An 18974-nucleotide genomic window follows, 5' to 3' on the forward strand; every position below is an offset into this window, starting at 1 on the left:
CTTTGTGGTACTTGTAGTGTCAGAAAGGTTCAATGCCTCTTTCATTGCCGTGATCATGTAACGTGTGGCCCTACTGGACATTACGTTTGTCTCGTCACCGTCGACACTAGACTCAGTATCTGTGTCAGGGTCTGTGTCGACCCACTGAGGTAACGGGCGTTTTAGCGCCCCTGACGGTGTCTGAGACGCCTGGACAGGCACTAATTGATTTGCCGGCTGTCTCATGTCGTCAACAGTTTTTTTGCAAATTGCTGACATTATCACTTAATTGTTTAAATACAATCATCCAGTCAGGTGTCGACTCCCTAGGGGGTGACATCACCAACACAGGCAACTGCTCCGCCTCCACATAATTTTCCTCCTCATACATGTCGACACACGCGTACCGACACACAGCACACACACCGGGAATGCTCTGATAGAGGACAGGACCCCACTTAGCCCTTTGGAGAGACAGAGGGAGAGTCTGCCAGCACACACCCAGCGCTATATATATATATATACAGGGATAACCTTATATAAGTGTTATTCCCTTATAGCTGCTGTTATTATCGTTATTTGCTGCCAAAAAATGCCCCCCTTCTCTTTTTTACCCTGATTCTGAAGCAGGACTGCAGGGGAGAGTCAGGGAGCCGTCCTTCCTGTGAGGGAAAATGGCGCTTGTGTGCTGAGGAGATAGGCTCCGCCCCTTCACGACGTCCTTATCTCCCGCTTTTTTGTGTAAAAATGGCAGGGGTTAAAATACATCCATATAGCCCAGGAGCTATATGTGATGTATTCTTTTTGCCACCTAAGGTATATACTGTTATATTGCGTCTCAGGGCGCTCCCCCCCAGCGCCCTGCACCCTCAGTGACCGGAGTGTGAAGTGTGCTGAGAGCAATGGCGCACAGCTGCGGTGCTGTGCGCTACCTTAGTCTGAAGACAGGATGTCTTCTGCCGCCGATTTCACCGGACCTCTTCGTCTCTTCTGGCTCTGTAAGGGGGACGGCGGCGCGGCTCCGGTGACCCATCCAGGCTGAACCTGTGATCGTCCCTCTGGAGCTAATGTCCAGTAGCCTAAGAAACCCGATCCACTCTGCACTCAGGTGAGTCCGTTTCTTCTCCCCTTAGTCCCACGATGCAGTGAGCCTGTTGCCAGCAGGACTCACTGAAAAAAAAAAAAAAACCCCTAAACTAAACTTTTATTCTAAGCAGCTCAGGAGAGCCACCTAGATTGCACCCTTCTCGGCCGGGCACAAAAATCTAACTGAGGCTTGGAGGAGGGTCATAGGGGGAGGAGCCAGTGCACACCACCTGATCCTTAAGCTTTTATTTTGTGCCCTGTCTCCTGCGGAGCCGCTATTCCCCATGGTCCTTACGGAGTCCCAGCATCCACTAGGACGTCAGAGAAAACGATTGATAACTAGTCTACTAGGTGCAGTACGTGATAAAACAAACCATTCATAAGCAATGGTACAACCAATTTTATTATCTTCCAACATCAAATAGTTCACACATTTTGATGAGCAAGCCTTCTTACTGACCCTCTAGTTCTGTCCCTGGTATATGCTGTACTGCATGCCTCCTCTATGTTCTACACCAGGCATGTCCAAACTGCGGCCCTCCAGCTGTTGAGAAACTACACATCCCAGCATGCCATGACACAGCTTTAGCATTCTCTGACAGCAAAACTGTGTCAGGGCATGCTAGGATATGAGTTTCTCAACAGCCGGAGGGCCGCAGTTTGGACATGCCTGTTCTACACCCACTGAATGTTCCTAGTTTAAGATCTTCTCCAGCCATTGCCAGTAATTATTAGTCACCAGCCCAGTCCTATCCTCCTTTCTACACTAACTTCTCAGTCACTTAGTAAAACGTTCTAAGCTCCGATTGTCTTTTAGGTATGGAAGAGAAAATCTTTCCTAAACTGAAGTACTTGCTTGACCTTTACAGACAAATTTCCAGATGGCTGCCAATCAATCATGTTATTGGTACAAAGATGTTCCATGATTGCTGGATTCTCACAAGCCCCATCCCTACAATCTATAAAAACTAAAACAATTTGGCAGCCATGGTCCTGCCGACAGATGACACACTCTGTTCTCCTAATAACTTTTTGTCTGGCTACACTCCTGCTCTTACTGTTTCTGGAGTAGCTCATTCCCCTTACTACTAGTGGAAGTAGCCTGTTACACAACTTCTTCAGGGTGTTTAAATTCAGGACAAACCCCCCTCACACTCTTCCCTCCATCCCTTCTACTGGCTGATGCCCCAGATACTTATGTAGTCATCATGCTTTCCCATGTGCTCTCCCCATGCTACACTGGCTCCAACCAATAACTGCTCAGTTAGCAGCAAACTCCATGTTGTTTTTTTTTTGCATAATACATTTTTATTGGTTTAAACAAAGACAAAGCAGGACATATAGTCAATATTATATCCAACTTCACAATGGCACAAGAAAAAACATCATAGACAAAATACACAACGTGAAACGGAGCATATTATATATATATATATATATATATATATATGTATATAAACAATTATAGAGAGGGATGACACAAGAGGGCAAAACATAGACAGAGAAAGACAATGGAGGTATAACACCAACTTAAATAGCCAAAAACAACCAAATCATGTCAAGTCAAGAGTCCGATTCTTCTCCATATGAATGCAACACAGCTAAATCCACAGGCTCACTATATATTGTAAGTTGCCCCCGACTTTCCCTATATTCACTCCACTTAAACCACTTCACATGTATTGAGGAGGCTGATGAAGAGTAAGCACTATTGGCAGTTTCAAACAGAACTATGAGAATACAACATGAAGCTATTGTGCAGGCACTGCTGCTACCTGTGGTGCAGCCGCTACTTCTGCTTATAGCCCGACCTCAGTGGTTGTTTCAGCCATCCACTAGGCTGCTCACCCTTCCCCATAGCTCTTACCACCAGCGCTCGCCTCCCGCCCGCAGCACATTGTACAGCAGCAGCAGAGCCGTCTTCACACTCTGCCCGGCCCCCGTGTGAAGCCGCTGCATGTGACCAGGAGGGGGAAGGAGCACCGCCAGAGGACTGGTAGTGGTAAGGCTCCACCTCTGCTCTTTACAGGCAGGAAGCGCCGTCAATTTACAACCAGGAATTGCTGCAGCGGAGCGCGTCCCCGGGGACCCTCACCTTTTAGAAAAGTGAGTCCCTGCCCTCAGATCTGGGCACTGCCCACCTCCTCTCGCCACTGCTGGAGGACTTGTGGCTCCATAGGGACTATCTATCATATATTCTGGGAATGCCCCCTTTTGAGGCTACTCTGGACTGAAGTATTTTCTCTTATAAATGCTGTACTAAACGTATCTGTACCTGCTGACCCTTTGCTTGCTTTATTTCACCATTCTACCCAACCGCTGCTTTGTGGAGATGCTTATATAATGGGACATATTTTGATATCCACCAACGCTGCTATAGCACAATTGTGGAAGTCAGCCTCTGTGCCCAATATACACCTCATTGTGAAGAAGATCCACATTATCCTTAGCTTGGTCTAGTTGTGAGTGGTGCTGGGAATATCAGGGCAAATTTACTGTAGTCTACAGTAAGTTTGCCCTGATATTCCCAGCGCCACTCCCAACTAGACCAAGCTAAGGATCTACAAGAATACAACGCGAAGCACTGCTGCTACTTGTGGTGCACCCGCTACTTCTGGGATCATCATGTCAAGCTGCCTAAAACATCTGATTCGGTCAAAAGCACTTATACAAGTGAGCTGAGCCAGGGCTACATGATATAAGGCTAGAAATGAGAAAACACATCAGCATTCCAATTGCAGCACTGCCGACAAGGGTGCAGAGGGTACCCTAACCCCCTTCCCCAACCCATAACCCTCCCACTCACAGCCTAACCCTAACCTCCCCCCAGTAGTTCCTAAGCCTAACCCGCCCCCTTAGTGCCTAATCCTACCCCTCTCTCTGCAGCCTAACCCTAACCTCCCCCCAGTAGAACCTAAACCCCCCCCCCTTACCCACAGCCTTAACCTAACCCGCCCCCTTAGTGCCTAATCCTAACCCCCTCTCTTCAGCCTAACCCTAACCTCCCCCCAGTAGTGCCTAAACCTACCCCCTTAACCACTGCCTAAACCTAACCCGCCCCCTAAGTGCCTAATCCTACCCCCTCTCTGCAGCCTAACCCTAACCTCCCCCCAGTAGTGCCTAAACCTACCCCGCCCCCTTAGTGCCTAATCCTAACCTCCCCCCAGTAGTTCCTAAACCTAATCCCCCCTTACCCACAGCCTAAACCTAACCCGCCCCCTTAGTGACTAATCCTACCTCCCTCTCTGCAGCCTAACCGTAACCTCCCCCCAGTAGTGCCTAAACCTAACCCCCCCCTTACCCACAGCCTAAACCTAACCCGCCCCCCTTAGTGCCTAACCCTACCCCCCCTCTCTGCAGCCTAACCCCCCCCCCCCTCCCGTGTGTGCCTAAACCTAACCCCCCCATCTGCACGCTAAACCTGTGGGGGCAGTGCATACTTACCTTCAGGATCCCGACTGTCAGGATATCGTAGTCGGGATCCAGATGATCTTGGGATGCCGGCATCGGTATTCTGGCGGTTGTCGGGATTCCGGCGTAGGTATTACGGCTGCCGGGATCCTGAACGCATACCTCCGTTATGATAACAGCTCAGCAGCATTATCACCCTCTCACCCCCCCTCCAGCAGCAACACTTTTGTAGTGTCTAAATCCAGTCTGTGGCTCCTATCATAGCAGCACCATAAACCTATTACATACTGTATATAAAATGTATTATTTAATAATGTGTTTAGAATAATTTATTGTCCTGCTTTTTAATCATAATTGCCAAGTGATCTACCTGGCGCAAAGTGTACAACGTGTTCAACCTGGCGCAAAGTGTATAGCGGCGTGCCCTACCTGGTACAATGTACATAATGTGCTCTACCTGGTGCAATGTGTATAACGGCATGCTCTACCTGGTGCAATGTGTATAATGTGCTCTACCTGGTGCAGTGTGTATAATGGCGTGCTCTACCTGGTGCAATGTGTATAACGGCATGCTCTACCTGGTGCAATGTGTATAACGGCATGCTCTACCTGGTGCAATGTGTATAATGTGCTCTACCTGGTGCAGTGTGTATAATGGCGTGCTCTACCTGGTGCAATGTGTATAACGTGCTCTGCCTGGTGCAATGTGTATAACGTGCTCTGCCTGGTGCAATGTGTATAACGTGCTCTGCCTGGTGCAATGTGTATAACGTGCTCTGCCTGGTGCAATGTGTATAACGTGCTCTGCCTGGTGCAATGTGTATAACGTGCTCTGCCTGGTGCAATGTGTATAACGTGCTCTACCTGGTGCAATGTGTATAACGTGCTCTACCTGGTGCAATGTGTATAACGTGCTCTGCCTGGTGCAATGTGTATAACGTGCTCTGCCTGGTGCAATGTGTATAACGTGCTCTGCCTGGTGCAATGTGTATAACGTGCTCTACCTGGTGCAATGTGTATAACGTGCTCTGCCTGGTGCAATGTGTATAACGTGCTCTGCCTGGTGCAATGTGTATAACGTGCTCTGCCTGGTGCAATGTGTATAACGTGCTCTGCCTGGTGCAATGTGTATAACGTGCTCTACCTGGTGCAATGTGTATAACGTGCTCTACCTGGTGCAATGGGTATAACGTGCTCTACCTGGTGCAATGGGTATAACGTGCTCTACCTGGTGCAATGTGTTTAACGGCGTGCTCTACTTGGTGCAATGTGTATAATGGCGTGCTCTACCTGGTGCAATGTGTATAACGTGCTCTACCTGGTGCAATGTATATAAGCGGCACTACTGTGTGGTGTAATGTGAATTGGTACTATGATGTGGCCATGCCCCAAAATTTTTGCTGCATGCCTTCGGCGCGCACTGTCCATGCTTTCGGAAATGGGAGGGGGAGGACCAATTCACTTTTTGTCAAAGGGCACCAAAATGTATAGTTAGAGCTCTGGTGTGGAGTGTCCTGTATGCTACACAGCCCAGCAGCATTGTCACCCCATCCTCCGCCTTGCAACACTTTTGTAGTGTCCAAATCAAGTCTGTGTTTCTATATTTAATAAGAACCTTCATTCCGATGGAACCCAGAAAAGGACAGGTAGGACCCCAATTTTTAAAAGTGAGGGGTCCCTGGGACCCACTTTTTTTGGGGCTCAGCGCGATCACTGGGTGGGCCATATGTTATGTTGCCGCTTTGGTGGGAAATACGCCCTCTGACATAGCTTATAAAACATCTCAGAATGACTTAAGAATTTGGACATTTTAAAACAAGAATGTGAGATAGTGTCCCAATCATCCTCTCGGAGTACTAAGTCTAGCCATATCCCTCTCCCACTTAAGGTGAGCAGGTAGTTTCCCGCGTTTAAGGTTCAACACCATATATTGATCCATATATTGATAACACTTCGATATTGAGGACAAATCAAACTACATCTTTTCATTGCTTTTGCAATGTCCCAAGAGTGGCTACCTGTAGCACGCCCCATGGCACCAGGGAGGGGCCAAGCTAAATGCTCCAGGTGGAAGTACAGCACTAATGTTAGCTGGTTTTCCACCTTTGCGACATGGTATGAGAATTTAGGTTTGCATAGTCTCAGGCGCCAAAGTCAATAATCATGTGAGAGAGTACTATTGACTTTGGCGCTTGATCAATCAGAGACGATCATTCAATTGAACCCTTATATGGAAATATATTCTGAGCCTGTCCGCAATTTCCCTACAATCATTTTCTATTATAGAAAAAGAATCATACTATACAGGGATAAATACATTTCACTCACACTTTAATTCTTCGCCTCATTCTGTATGTATATATAAATGTTTGTTGTTTGTCTATACCTGTTCCTCTCCTTTTATTAAGTGTATTATAATAAAAGTTAAGTTTGAAATGTTATCATCAAACCATCCAAAAGTGTGCCCCAGTAAAGACATATAGTTGCTTCTGTCTTTTGCCCTTGCAAACCCATATTCTCAGTTTCAATGAATTATCATCTGGGGGCAACACCAACCCAGCGCAAAACCTATTAGTTAATAAAGCCACATGTTGGTTTATCACACCTGATTCTCGCTCATATATATCCTGTGCAGATTTATATTAGTTTTTGACATGGTATAAGGACAATACATTTTATGAACTCAATATGCACTTACTGTTTCATTGGAAGGAAAGTGTATGGTTAATGGGGCCTGCCTGTTGATGAACTTGTTGAACAGACGGATGTTGGCAAAGGTTCCTCTTGCCATTATAGCATCATTACCTCTGCGTGATCCGTAAGAATTAAATTCTCTTGGTGTTAAGCTGTGAAGACAACAGATACAGATAAATTGGTTATGCCACAATCACAATTATAAAATGGGTGCTGGTAGCACTATTACAGAATTATTCAACCAGTCACTAGCTACAGAACTAATTCCAGAGGAAACACACTAATTTGCATAGGAGAAACCCCTTGCAAATAAAGAGGGGCGCTGTCTGCACCAATCAATGGAGACCACATAAATATATCAATAAAAATTCCATATGATTTATTTAAAAAAAAACTTAATTCTCACAAATATATGCTGCAGCATAAAAAATATATATATAATATTCAGTCAAATAACCATGATTAAATGAACAACAGATCAATTCATAAACTTATATATTCCCCCTCTACAGACCATCATTACTATAGGTCATAATCAATCAATTACAACTTGATATGTGGATATTTCCTACTAACGTCCACTGAATTGTATAACTGAAGTGGTATGGGCTGATCTTCAAACACTAGGTGTTCATATGTCCCCAAAATTGCGTGGGATCTTTCCTAGGAATGTGTGCACACACTGCTTTATATAATTAGATGTTGTCATGCATGTTTAACATTTATATCACCTCCAGATGATTTCAGCTTTTGTATTGATCCATGATTCAACTCCCTCTGCTGGTGCTTATTACGTTTTAATGCAGACTATCTGGAGTACGAATTCTATTCACAGGCATCCACAGTGCTCCGGCTCCCTCTGCTGGTGGTTAGCCGTAATTGCAGGTACACTGACGATTATGCCGTGGATCTTAGACTGGATTCCAAATCGAAATGTATGGAGGTGATGCAGCCTGACTCAGTCAACTCGAATTCCAGAGGACTGGAAAAGTGCAAATGTAGTCGCACTGCACAAAAGTGGAAGCAAGGAAGAGGCAAGCAACTACAGGCCAGTGAGCCTTATATCAGTAGTAGGGAAACTGATAGAAACACTCTTAAAAGAAAGAGTTGTAGATTACCTAAAATCCAGCAATTTACAGGATCCCAAGCATCATGGATTCTCTGGAGGGGGGGGGGGAAGGGGGATTATGTCAAACAAACCTGGACTTTTTTTGACTGTGTGATTAAAGTAATAGATAAAGGCGGAGCTGTGGATATAGCTTATCTAGACTTTAGTAAGGCAGGCTCCTAAATAAACTGGAAAGTTTGGGATTGGACACTATGATTGTTTAATGGATAGGATCTTGGTTGCTGGATAAAAAACACAGAGTTATAGTAAATGGAGTGCATACACAGGTAAGGAATGTTACCAGTGGAGTACCCCAGGGATCTGTACTTTGACCAGTGCTTTTTAATATCTTTATTGGTGACATTGCAAATGGCATTAAAGGGAAAGTATGCCTTTTCGCAGATGACACAAAAAGGTATGCAACAGCGTAGACACACCAGGAGGGGTAAGACCAATGATTGAGGATCTAGGTAGACTAGAGGAATGGTCTGAAGCATGGCAATTACAGTTTAATGCCAAAAAATTTAAAATCATGCACTTCGGTCTTAAAAATCCAAAGGCTAAATATATACTGGAAACTAATGAGGAGGGAAGGGATCTAGGAGTCACTACTGCAGGTGACTTAAAGGCAGGTACGCAATGTAACATAGCAATGAGGAAGGCTAGTCAGATGCTTGGTTGCATAGGGAGAGGAATCAGCAGCAGAAAGAAAGAAGTAATAATGCCACTGTATAGGTCAGGCCTGGCCAACCTGTGGCTCTCCAGCTGTTGTGAAACTACAAGTCCCAGCATGCCCTGCCACAGTTTTGTTATTAGGAAATGCTAAAATTTCAAATATATCAAGGGTTTTAACAGAGTCCAGGAGGGAAACATTCTTCAAATGAAGAGAAGCAATAGGACACGAGGACATGCACTGAGACAGGGGGTATTTAAGGAAAAATGACTTCACAGTAAGGGTAGTGGATAGGTGGCATAGCCTCCCATCAGAGGTGGTATAGGCTAAGACAGAAGAGCAATTTAAACATGCATGGGATAGACATAAGGATATTCTTACACAGAAATAAGGATCAACTAAGGTTTGAGCTAAAAATATGGTAAAAAAGCGGCAGACTAGATGGGCCAAGTGTATGTTTCTGTTAACAGATCATGTTAAACTCATCTCTTTAAGGAAGAACTTTGAAGGATTCTGGGGCAGATGTATTAACCTGGAGAAGGCATAAGGAAGTGATAAACCAGTGATATGTGCAAGGTGATACACGCACCAGCCAATCAGATCCTAACTGTTAATTTACATATTGGAGCTGATTGGCTGGTGTCTTTATCACCTTGCACATATCACTGGTTTATCACTTCCTTATGCCTTCTCCAGGTTAATACATCTGCCCCTATGTTACAAGGTTGAGAGTGTAGGTGGCCCAAAGGCAGACTGAGTACAAATTTTAACGCCTTCAAGATTGCAAGGAAAAACAGAGGGGGATGAGTTTAACAAATTGAAGAAGCAAAGCATCATTTAAAACACATTAAAAAAAATAATATTTTACTCACCGGTAAATCTATTTCTCGTAGTCCGTAGTGGATGCTGGGACTCCGTAAGGACCATGGGGAATAGCGGCACCGCAGGAGACTGGGCACAACTAAAGAAAGCTTTAGGACTACCTGGTGTGCACTGGCTCCTCCCACTATGACCCTCCTCCAGACCTCAGTTAGGATACTGTGCCCAGAAGAGCTGACACAATAAGGAAGGATTTTGAATCCCGGGTAAGACTCATACCAGCCACACCAATCACACCGTATAACTCGTGATACTATACCCAGTTAACAGTATGAAATATAACTGAGCCTCTCAACAGATGGCTCAACAATAACCCTTTAGTTAGGCAATAACTATAAACAAGTATTGCAGACAATCCGCACTTGGGATGGGCGCCCAGCATCCACTACGGACTACGAGAAATAGATTTACCGGTGAGTAAAATCTTATTTTCTCTGACGTCCTAAGTGGATGCTGGGACTCCGTAAGGACCATGGGGATTATACCAAAGCTCCCAAACGGGCGGGAGAGTGCGGAATACTCTGCAGTACCGAATGAGCAAACTCTAGGTCCTCCTCAGCCAGGGTATCAAACTTGTAGACTCTTGCAAAAATGTTTGAACCCGACCAAGTAACAGCTCGGCAAATTTGTAAAGCCGAGACCCCTCGGGCAGCCGCCCAAGAAGAGCCCACTTTCCTCGTGGAATGGGCTTGTACAGATTTTGGGTGCGGCAGTCCAGCCGCAGAATGTGCAAGTTGAATCGTGCTACAGATCCAGCGAGCAATAGTCTGCTTAGAAGCAGGAGCACCCAGCTTCTTGGGTGCATACAGGATAAATAGAGAGTCAGTTTTCCTGACTCCAGCCGTCCTGGAAACATATACTTTTCAGGGCCCTGACTACGTCCAGTAACTTGGAATCCTCCAAGTCCCAAGTAGCCGCAGGCACCACAATAGGTTGGTTCACATGAAAAACTGATACCACCTTAGGAAGGAATTGGGAACGAGTCCTCAATTCCGCCTTATCCATATAAAAAATCAGATAAGGGCTTTTGCATGACAAAGCCGCCAATTCTGATACACGCCTGGCCAACGCCAACAGCATGACCACTTTCCACGTGAGGTATCGTAGCTCCACGGATTTAAGTGGCTCAACCCAATGCGACTTCAGGAAATCCAACACCACGTTGAGATCCCACGGTGCCACTGGAGGCACAAACGGGGGCTGACTATGCAGCACTCCCTTAACAAAAGTCTGAACTTCAGGCAGTGAAGCCAGTTCTATTTTGGAAGAAAATCGATAGAGCCGAAATCTGGACCTTAATGGAACCCAATTTTAGGCCCATAGTCACCCTGACTGTAGGAAGTGCAGAAATCGACCTACCTGAAATTCCTCCTTTGGGGCCTTCCTGGCCTCACAGCACGCAACATATTTCCGCCATATGCGGTGATAATGGTTTGCGTTCACTTCTTTCCTAGCTTTAATTAGTGTAGGGATAACTTCCTCCGGAATGCCCTTTTCCTTCAGGATCCGGCGTTCAACCGCCATGCCGTCAAACGCAGCCGCGGTACGTCTTGGAACAGACAGGCCCCCTGCTGCAGCAGGCGCTGTCTGAGCGGCAGAGGCCATGGGTCCTCTGAGATCATTTCTTGGAGTTCTGGGTACCAAGCTCTTCTTGGCCAATCCGGAACAATGAGTATAGTTCTTACTCCTCTCCTTCTTATTATTCTCATTACCCTGGGTAAGAGAGGCAGAGAAGGGAACACATACACCGACTGGTACACCCACGGTGTTACCAGAGCGTCCACAGCTATCGCCTGAGGGTCCCTTGACCTGGCGCAATATCTTTGTAGCTTTTTGTTGAGGCGGGACGCCATCATGTCCACCTGTGGCCTTTCCCAACGGTGTACAATCATTTGGAAGACTTCTGGATGAAGTCCCCACTCTCCCGGGTGGAGGTCGTGTCTGCTGAGAAAGTCTGCTTCCCAGTTGTCCACTCCGGGAATGAACACTGCTGACAGTGCTAACACATGATTTTCCGCCCATCGGAGAATCCTTGTGGCTTCTGCCATCGCCATCCTGCTTCTTGTGCCGCCCTGTCGGTTTACATGAGCGACCGCCGTGATGTTGTCTGACTAGATCAGCACCGGCCGGTGTTGAAGCAGGGGTCTAGCCTGACGTAGGGCATTGTAAATGGCCCTTAGTTCCAGAATATTTATGTGTAGGGAAGTCTTCTGACTTTTCCATAGTCCTTGGAAGTTTCTTCCCTGTGTGACTGCCCCCCAGCCTCGAAGGCTGGCATCCGTGGTCACCAGGACCCAGTCCTGTATGCCGAATCTGCGGCCCCCTAGAAGATGAGCACTCTGCAGCCACCACAACAGCGACACCCTGGCCCTTGGAGACAGGGTTATCCGCCGATGCATCTGAAGATGCGACCCGGACCACTTGTCCAACAGATCCCACTGGAAGATCCTTGCATGGGACCTGGCGAATGGAATTTCTTCTATAAGAAGCTACCATCTTTCCCAGGGCTCGCGTGCATTGATGCACCGACACCTGTATTTGTATTAGGAGGTCTCTGTCTAGAGACGACAACTCCTAGGACTTCTCCTCCGGGAGAAACCCTTTTTATCCTGTTCTGTGTCCAGAACCATACCCAGGAACAGTAGACGCGTCGTAGGAACCAGCTGCGACTTTGGAATATTCAGAATACAGCCGTGCTGTTGTAGCACTTCCTGAGATAGTGCTACTCCGACGAACAACTGCTCCCTGGACCTCGCCTTTATAAGGAGATCGTCCAAGCACGGGATAATTATTTCGGCCATTACCTTGGTAAATACCCTCGGTGCCGGGGGACAGACCAACGGCAATGTCTGGAATTGGTAATGACCATCCTGTACCACAATTTTGAGGTACTCCTGGTGAAGAGGGTAAATAGGGACATGCAGGTAAGCATCCTTGATGTCCAGTGATACCATTAAATTCTCCAGGCTTGCAATAATCGCCCTGAGCGATTCCATTTTGAACTTGAACCTTCGTATATAAGTGTTCAAGGATTTCAATTTTAGAATGGGTCTCACCGAACCGTCTGGTTTCGGTACCACAACATTTTGGAATAGTAACCCCGGCCTTGTTGAAGGAGAGGTACCTTGATTTCACCTGCTGGAAGTACAGCTTGTGAATTGCCGCCAGTACTACCTCCCTTTCTCCGAGGGCAGCAGGCAAGGCTGATGTGAGGTAACGGCGAGGGGGAGTCGCCTCGAACTCCAGCCTGTATCCCTGTGATACTACTTGCAGAACCTAGGGATCCACCTGTGGGCAAGCCCACTGGTCCCTGAAGTTCCCGAGACGCGCCCCCACCGCACCTGTCTCCACCTGTGGAGCCCCAGCGTCATGCGGTGGACTCAGAGGAAGCGGGGAAGATTTTTGATCCTGGGAACTGGCTGTCTGGTGCAGCATTTTCCTTCTTCCCTTGTCTCTGTGCAGAAAGGAAGCGCCTTTGACCCGCTTGCTTTTCTGAAGCCGAAAGGACTGTACCTGAAAATACGGTGCTTTCTTAGGCTGTGAGGAAACCTGAGGTAAAAAATTTTCTTCCCAGCTGTTGCTGTGGATACGAGGTCCCAGAGACCATCCCCAAACAATTCCTCACCCTTATAAGGCAGAATCTCCATGTGCCTTTTAAAGGCAGCATCACATGTCCACTGCCGGGTCTCTAATACCCTCCTGGCAGAATGGACATTGCATTAATTCTGGATGCAGGCCGGCAAATATCCCTCTGTGCATCCTTCATATATAAGACGACGTCTTTAATATGCTCTATGTTAGCAAAATATTATCCCTGTCTAAATATTATCTGACAGGGTATCAGACCACGCTGCAGCAGCACTATTTATGCTGAGGCAAATGCAGGTCTCAGTATAGTACCTGAGTGTGTATATACAGACTTCAGGATAGTCTCCTGCTTTTTATCAGCAGGCTCCTTCAAAGTGTCCGTATCCCAAGACGGCAGTGCCACCTTTTTTGACAAACGTGTGAGCGCCTTATCCACCCTAGGGGATATCTCCCAACGTGACCTATCCTCTGGCGGGAAAGGGTACGCCAGCAGTAACTTTTTAAAAATTACCATTTTCTTATCGGGGGAACCCACACTCTTTACACAATTCATTCACTCATCTGATGGGGGAACAAAACACTGGCTGCTTTTTCTCCCCAAACATAAAACCCCTTTTATGTGGTACTTGGGTTCATGTCAGAAATGTGTAACACATTTTTCATTGCCGAGATCATGCAACGGATGTTCCTAGTGGATTGTGTATATGTCTCAACCTCGTCGACACTGGAGTCAGACTCCGTGCCGACATCTGTGTCTGCCATCTGAGGTAACAGGCGTTTTTTGAGCCCCTGATGGCCTTTGAGACGCCTGGGCAGGCGCGGGCTGAGAAGCCGGCTGTCCCACAGCTGTTACGTCATCCAGCCTTTTATGTAAGGAGTTGACATTGTCGGTTAATACCTTCCACCTATCCATCCACTCTGGTGTCGGCCCCACAGGGGGCGACATCCCATTTATCGGCCTCTGCTCCGCCTCCACGTAACCTTCCTCATCCAACATGTCGACACAGCCGTACCGACACACCGCACACACACAGGGAACGCTCTGACTGAGGACAGGACCCCACAAAGTCCTTTGGGGAGACAGAGAGAGAGTATGCCAGCACACACCAGAGCGCTATATAATGCAGGGATTAACACTATAACTGAGTGATTTTTCCCCCAATAGCTGCTTGTATACACATATTGCGCCTAAATTTAGTGCCCCCCCCTCTCTTTTTAACCCTTTAAACCTGAAAACTACAGGGGAGAGCCTGGGGAGCTGTCTTCCAGCTGCACTGTGAAGAAAAAATGGCGCCAGTGTGCTGAGGGAGATAGCCCCGCCCCTTTTTCGGTGGACTTTTCTCCCGCTTTTTTCATGGATTCTGGCAGGGGTAATTTATCACATATATAGCCCTGGGACTATATATTGTGATGATTTGCCAGCCAAGGTGTATTATATTGCCCTCAGGGCGCGCGCCCCCCCCCCCAGCGCCCTGCACCCATCAGTGACCGGAGTGTGAGGTGTGCATGAGGAGCAATGGCGCACAGCTGCAGTGCTGTGCGCTACCTTGTTGAAGACAGAAGTCTTCTGCCACCGATTTTCCGGAACACTTCTTGCTTCTGGCTCTGTAAGGGGGCCGGCGGCGCGGCTCCGGGACCAAACATCGAGGTCGGGTCCTGTGGTCGATCCCTCTGGAGCTAATGGTGTCCAGTAGCCTAAGAAGCCCAAGCTACCACCAGTTAGGTAGGTTCGCTTCTTCTCCCCTTAGTCCCTCGCTGCAGTGAGTCTGTTGCCAGCAGATCTCACTGTAAAATAAAAAACCTAAAATATACTTTCTTTCTAGGAGCTCAGGAGAGCCCCTAGTGTGCATCCAGCTCAGCCGGGCACAAGATTCTAACTGAGGTCTGGAGGAGGGTCATAGTGGGAGGAGCCAGTGCACACCAGGTAGTCCTAAAGCTTTCTTTAGTTGTGCCCAGTCTCCTGCGGAGCCGCTATTCCCCATGGTCCTTACGGAGTCCCAGCATCCACTTAGGACGTCAGAGAAAACGTCATACAATTTCCATTAAATATTTGCACAACATTTTCATCTTTAGGCGGTAAGAGATGTTAGACAAATTCATCCATGTAGGCCAGTAGCCAGATTTACTGCAAAGCAACACAAGTGGCCGCTTAGGGACAGGTGGGTCCCAGGAGGGCATTGCTACTTGAGCTGGCGCCACTGGTCTTGTTGAATACTTCCAGACCCCTCTCTCCCCTGCATTGTCATTGTTCTGTGCGCACACAGCAGGAGCAGATTGGGCTGCCGTGATTTTGGGAAAGGCAATGCTGGGCCAACTAAGATGTGTCCCCCTCTCCTTGGGCACAGGGGACACCAGTGTCACTGCCTGGCCCACTATTACTGTGTCCTGGGGTCAGGCTGCATATAAGCCAGCGCAGGCTTCCCCAAAGGGACCCAGAAACGGCATTCAGCAACAGATCCCACAGAGGTACACCTGCAACCCATCCGTTCTGCATGAGCTCTGTCAGCAGTGGACAGAGGTGTTACAAGCGTGGCCATGCATAACCTGCGATTCCGCTCTGGGTGTCACCAACAGACTGCCTACCCAAAGACACAAGAAGACAGAGACACCAGCCACAGCATCGTACCAGGGGATGGATAGGGAAGCTCCTTCATACCTCTGCAGTGTATAAATGGTTTACCTGGAGATCTCCATAAGCCACACCTAGCCTCCCAAGCTATCTACGTTAGTAACAAATAAATCTGCAGGTCACTGCTGGTTACAGGCCTCTCCTTAGAAGAAATACCATTCGCTAACAGTCTAATGCCAGATGCCTTACTAAATTGCAGGTAGGTTACAATAAGAGCGCCAACCTGATGACAAGTATAGGACACTTGTCATATTTTCCAATTCAAAAATAAGTCATATTTTTCCTACATTATCTTCCTTCAGTAAACCTTTGCTAGTTGATACTTGTGATGTACACAGAATTTGTTGCAGTGTGCAGAGAGTAATGGAGTAAAGACGTAGCACTTTATCTGGTCCATCACGGTGTTCCTACAGTACCTCAGACATGGCAGCCCGTGTAAGCTGGTGACTACTATGGTAGGGAAGAGCTATGGATGCAATGTTGTAAGGAAGCAAAATGTACAGTTAGTGTGAACTGTTGTAGGTGCAGAAAGAGAAAAATGCTTGGACCATTAGTGGCGCATCGTTACTACTCACTTTCTGCTGGTCAGATAGCGAGCTGCTGGGCTGTTTCTTGCAATGTTCCCAGCAGGAGAAATGTGGTCTGTAGTTACAGAGTCGCCCAGGTTTAGGAGAACAAAGGCATCAGTGATTGGTTTAGGGGGAACGAGTTCCATTGTCTATAAAGAAAAATTCAATAAAGATAAAAGGACATTTTTAATTTTGTGCAGCAGATAAGGAAAGCAGTAAATATTAGCTAAGGAAGCAATCTACAAAGTCCAAGGAAAATAATCCAATTTACAAAGAACTAGCTGTATAACGGCCCTGATTTAGGTCTGGTTCTTAGCGCGGCGCATGTAGCAAAGTACCTATGTTCTGTACTTTGCGCCGGACCCGTACTGCGCATGTGCAATATGGGTCTGCGACATCTGTCACACTACGCCATCAGACTCTCAGTGAATGACAGTCTCATGCTGTTTGGGGGGTGGGGAAGGGCAGAGGACGGACATTTCCTGGCCTCTTTGTTGTTGTTGCGGCCGGCTTGCTCGACACCATGGGTCACACATCCGATCGATGGTGTCGCAAATGATCTGATACTGTGTCCTAAGATGCAATTTGGATCAGTAATGCGACAGGCGCCGTGGCGCCCCCTGCTGCATTACCATATTACTGCTATCACTGCTGCTTATACTTAAGCAGCAGCGATAGCTACTCCACCCACATCTGAATCAGGCCCATTGTGCATACCTTATAAGGCAGATCTAATCACCCAACTATCACTTCCATTTTTAGTAAATAAATTACTAAAGAAATCCAGAATACATTTGTATTATATTACATTACAAGGTATGCATACCAAGTTGTCAAAGAAAGGTGGAGATTTTATGTAGGTTGAGTTGGGATCCCAGGGGTATAACTGATCAGCAGGTGCTTTCAAATTATTCCAGCTCTCATTGACTTTCTGTAAAAACAGGAAATTATACATGGCCAAAACTCAAAAAGCCAGAAAGTAACAATTCAGATTACAAACATACACTTGCATTTCACTTTCAGCTGTAGACAGAATTCAAATAATGAAAACGCTGAACAGGCACACTCATGCTACATTAAGGGGCCAGGCATACAACTAAAGATGGGCATACACTATGCAAATATCTTTCAGAACATCTGTCTCCTTTAACCAATTTGTCTGAATGATCGTTTTTGTCCATTTTCCATTGTTCGGGAACAAATAGTCAATTGTCATTTGTTCCAATACATTACCAGATTTTTGTTCCAACCAGAAAGATTGAACAGATAATCTTATAATCAAGTATATATCCAGCTTTGAAAGCAATTCAATTATTTTGAGCACTAGCAACACCCATCTAAACTGACTGGAGAAATGAATTGTTTGCTTTACAGCCCTGCCCTGGTCGCAGAGGCTGCATCCTCACCACCGAAATGCAAGGGATTAGCTGTGTAAAGCCGCCTCTTTTGTGCTAAGTGCTGGAGTAAGGCTCACCTGGCACTCACCTCAAAGCCCTACCCCTGAGGAGTGTGCAGAAATCAGCAGTAAGTGCATCCTTGGGGCTGGGTGACCAAAACAACTGAACTGTTAACACCTGGTCACTTTAGGTGGGAGCTACAGGCGTTCAAAACAATTGAATCACCACCTTAGAATAGGGAGGATAAATACGCTCTTTTGAAATAAACAATTTCATAATAATTTGCCCTTCCCTGTGGGAAAATATGTCCACACTATTTTCATGAATGTAAAAAATAAATAAATAAATTTATGATAAAAATGGTTCATACCTCAATTTTTTCATATACCTCTTTGAACATTCCCGGGATAACATATTTGCGCTCTACAGCCTGTATTTCATCCCTCATGGGCCATATGTCTCTTAGGAACACTGGTTTACCATCTGCATTAATACCTATGAAACATTGTGATACAGGAGTATATTATCAGGTAAAACATTTCAGGGAACTGTTCAGTTGTACATATGGTAGTTCATGCCTGTTGCCATAACTTCACTCAGAAGGAAATAAAACATAAAAATACATACAAATGGTGCTAGCTGTTTTTTGCTACAGTTGTACCCTTTGGTGTAAGTATTTCCTGGCTGGGATACGGTCATTAGGTCGACCACTATTGGTCGACATGCATTAGGTCAACATGGTCACTAGGTCTACATGAGTTTTTAAAAAATGTTTTCATTTTTTGAACTTTTTTATACTTTACGATCCATGTGGACTACGACTGGGAACAGTAACCTTGCCCGAAGCATGGCGAACGAAGCGAGACATGCGAGGGGACACGGTACATTAATTGGGGTTCCCAGTCACTTTACAAAGAAAACTACACCAAAAAAAACGTTAAAAAAACCCTCATGTCGACCT

General features: G+C 46.4%; 1 protein-coding gene across 2 annotated transcripts in view; it reads right to left on the reverse strand.

Annotated features, from left to right (window-relative positions):
• ACO1 (aconitase 1) overlaps positions 1-18974 on the reverse strand; it is a 170367-nt gene that overhangs the window by 12895 nt on the left and 138498 nt on the right. For both annotated transcript variants that reach the window (XM_063914197.1, XM_063914198.1), the window contains exons 15-18: positions 18384-18508; positions 17443-17547; positions 16623-16765; positions 7175-7322 (exon numbers count right to left, since the gene is read on the reverse strand). In XM_063914197.1, coding sequence (XP_063770267.1) covers positions 7175-7322; positions 16623-16765; positions 17443-17547; positions 18384-18508 — 521 coding nt within the window. The remainder of the gene's footprint in view (positions 1-7174; positions 7323-16622; positions 16766-17442; positions 17548-18383; positions 18509-18974) is intronic.

Source organism: Pseudophryne corroboree, chromosome 1, assembly GCF_028390025.1.
Source record: "Pseudophryne corroboree isolate aPseCor3 chromosome 1, aPseCor3.hap2, whole genome shotgun sequence".
NCBI lineage: Eukaryota > Metazoa > Chordata > Amphibia > Anura > Myobatrachidae > Pseudophryne > Pseudophryne corroboree.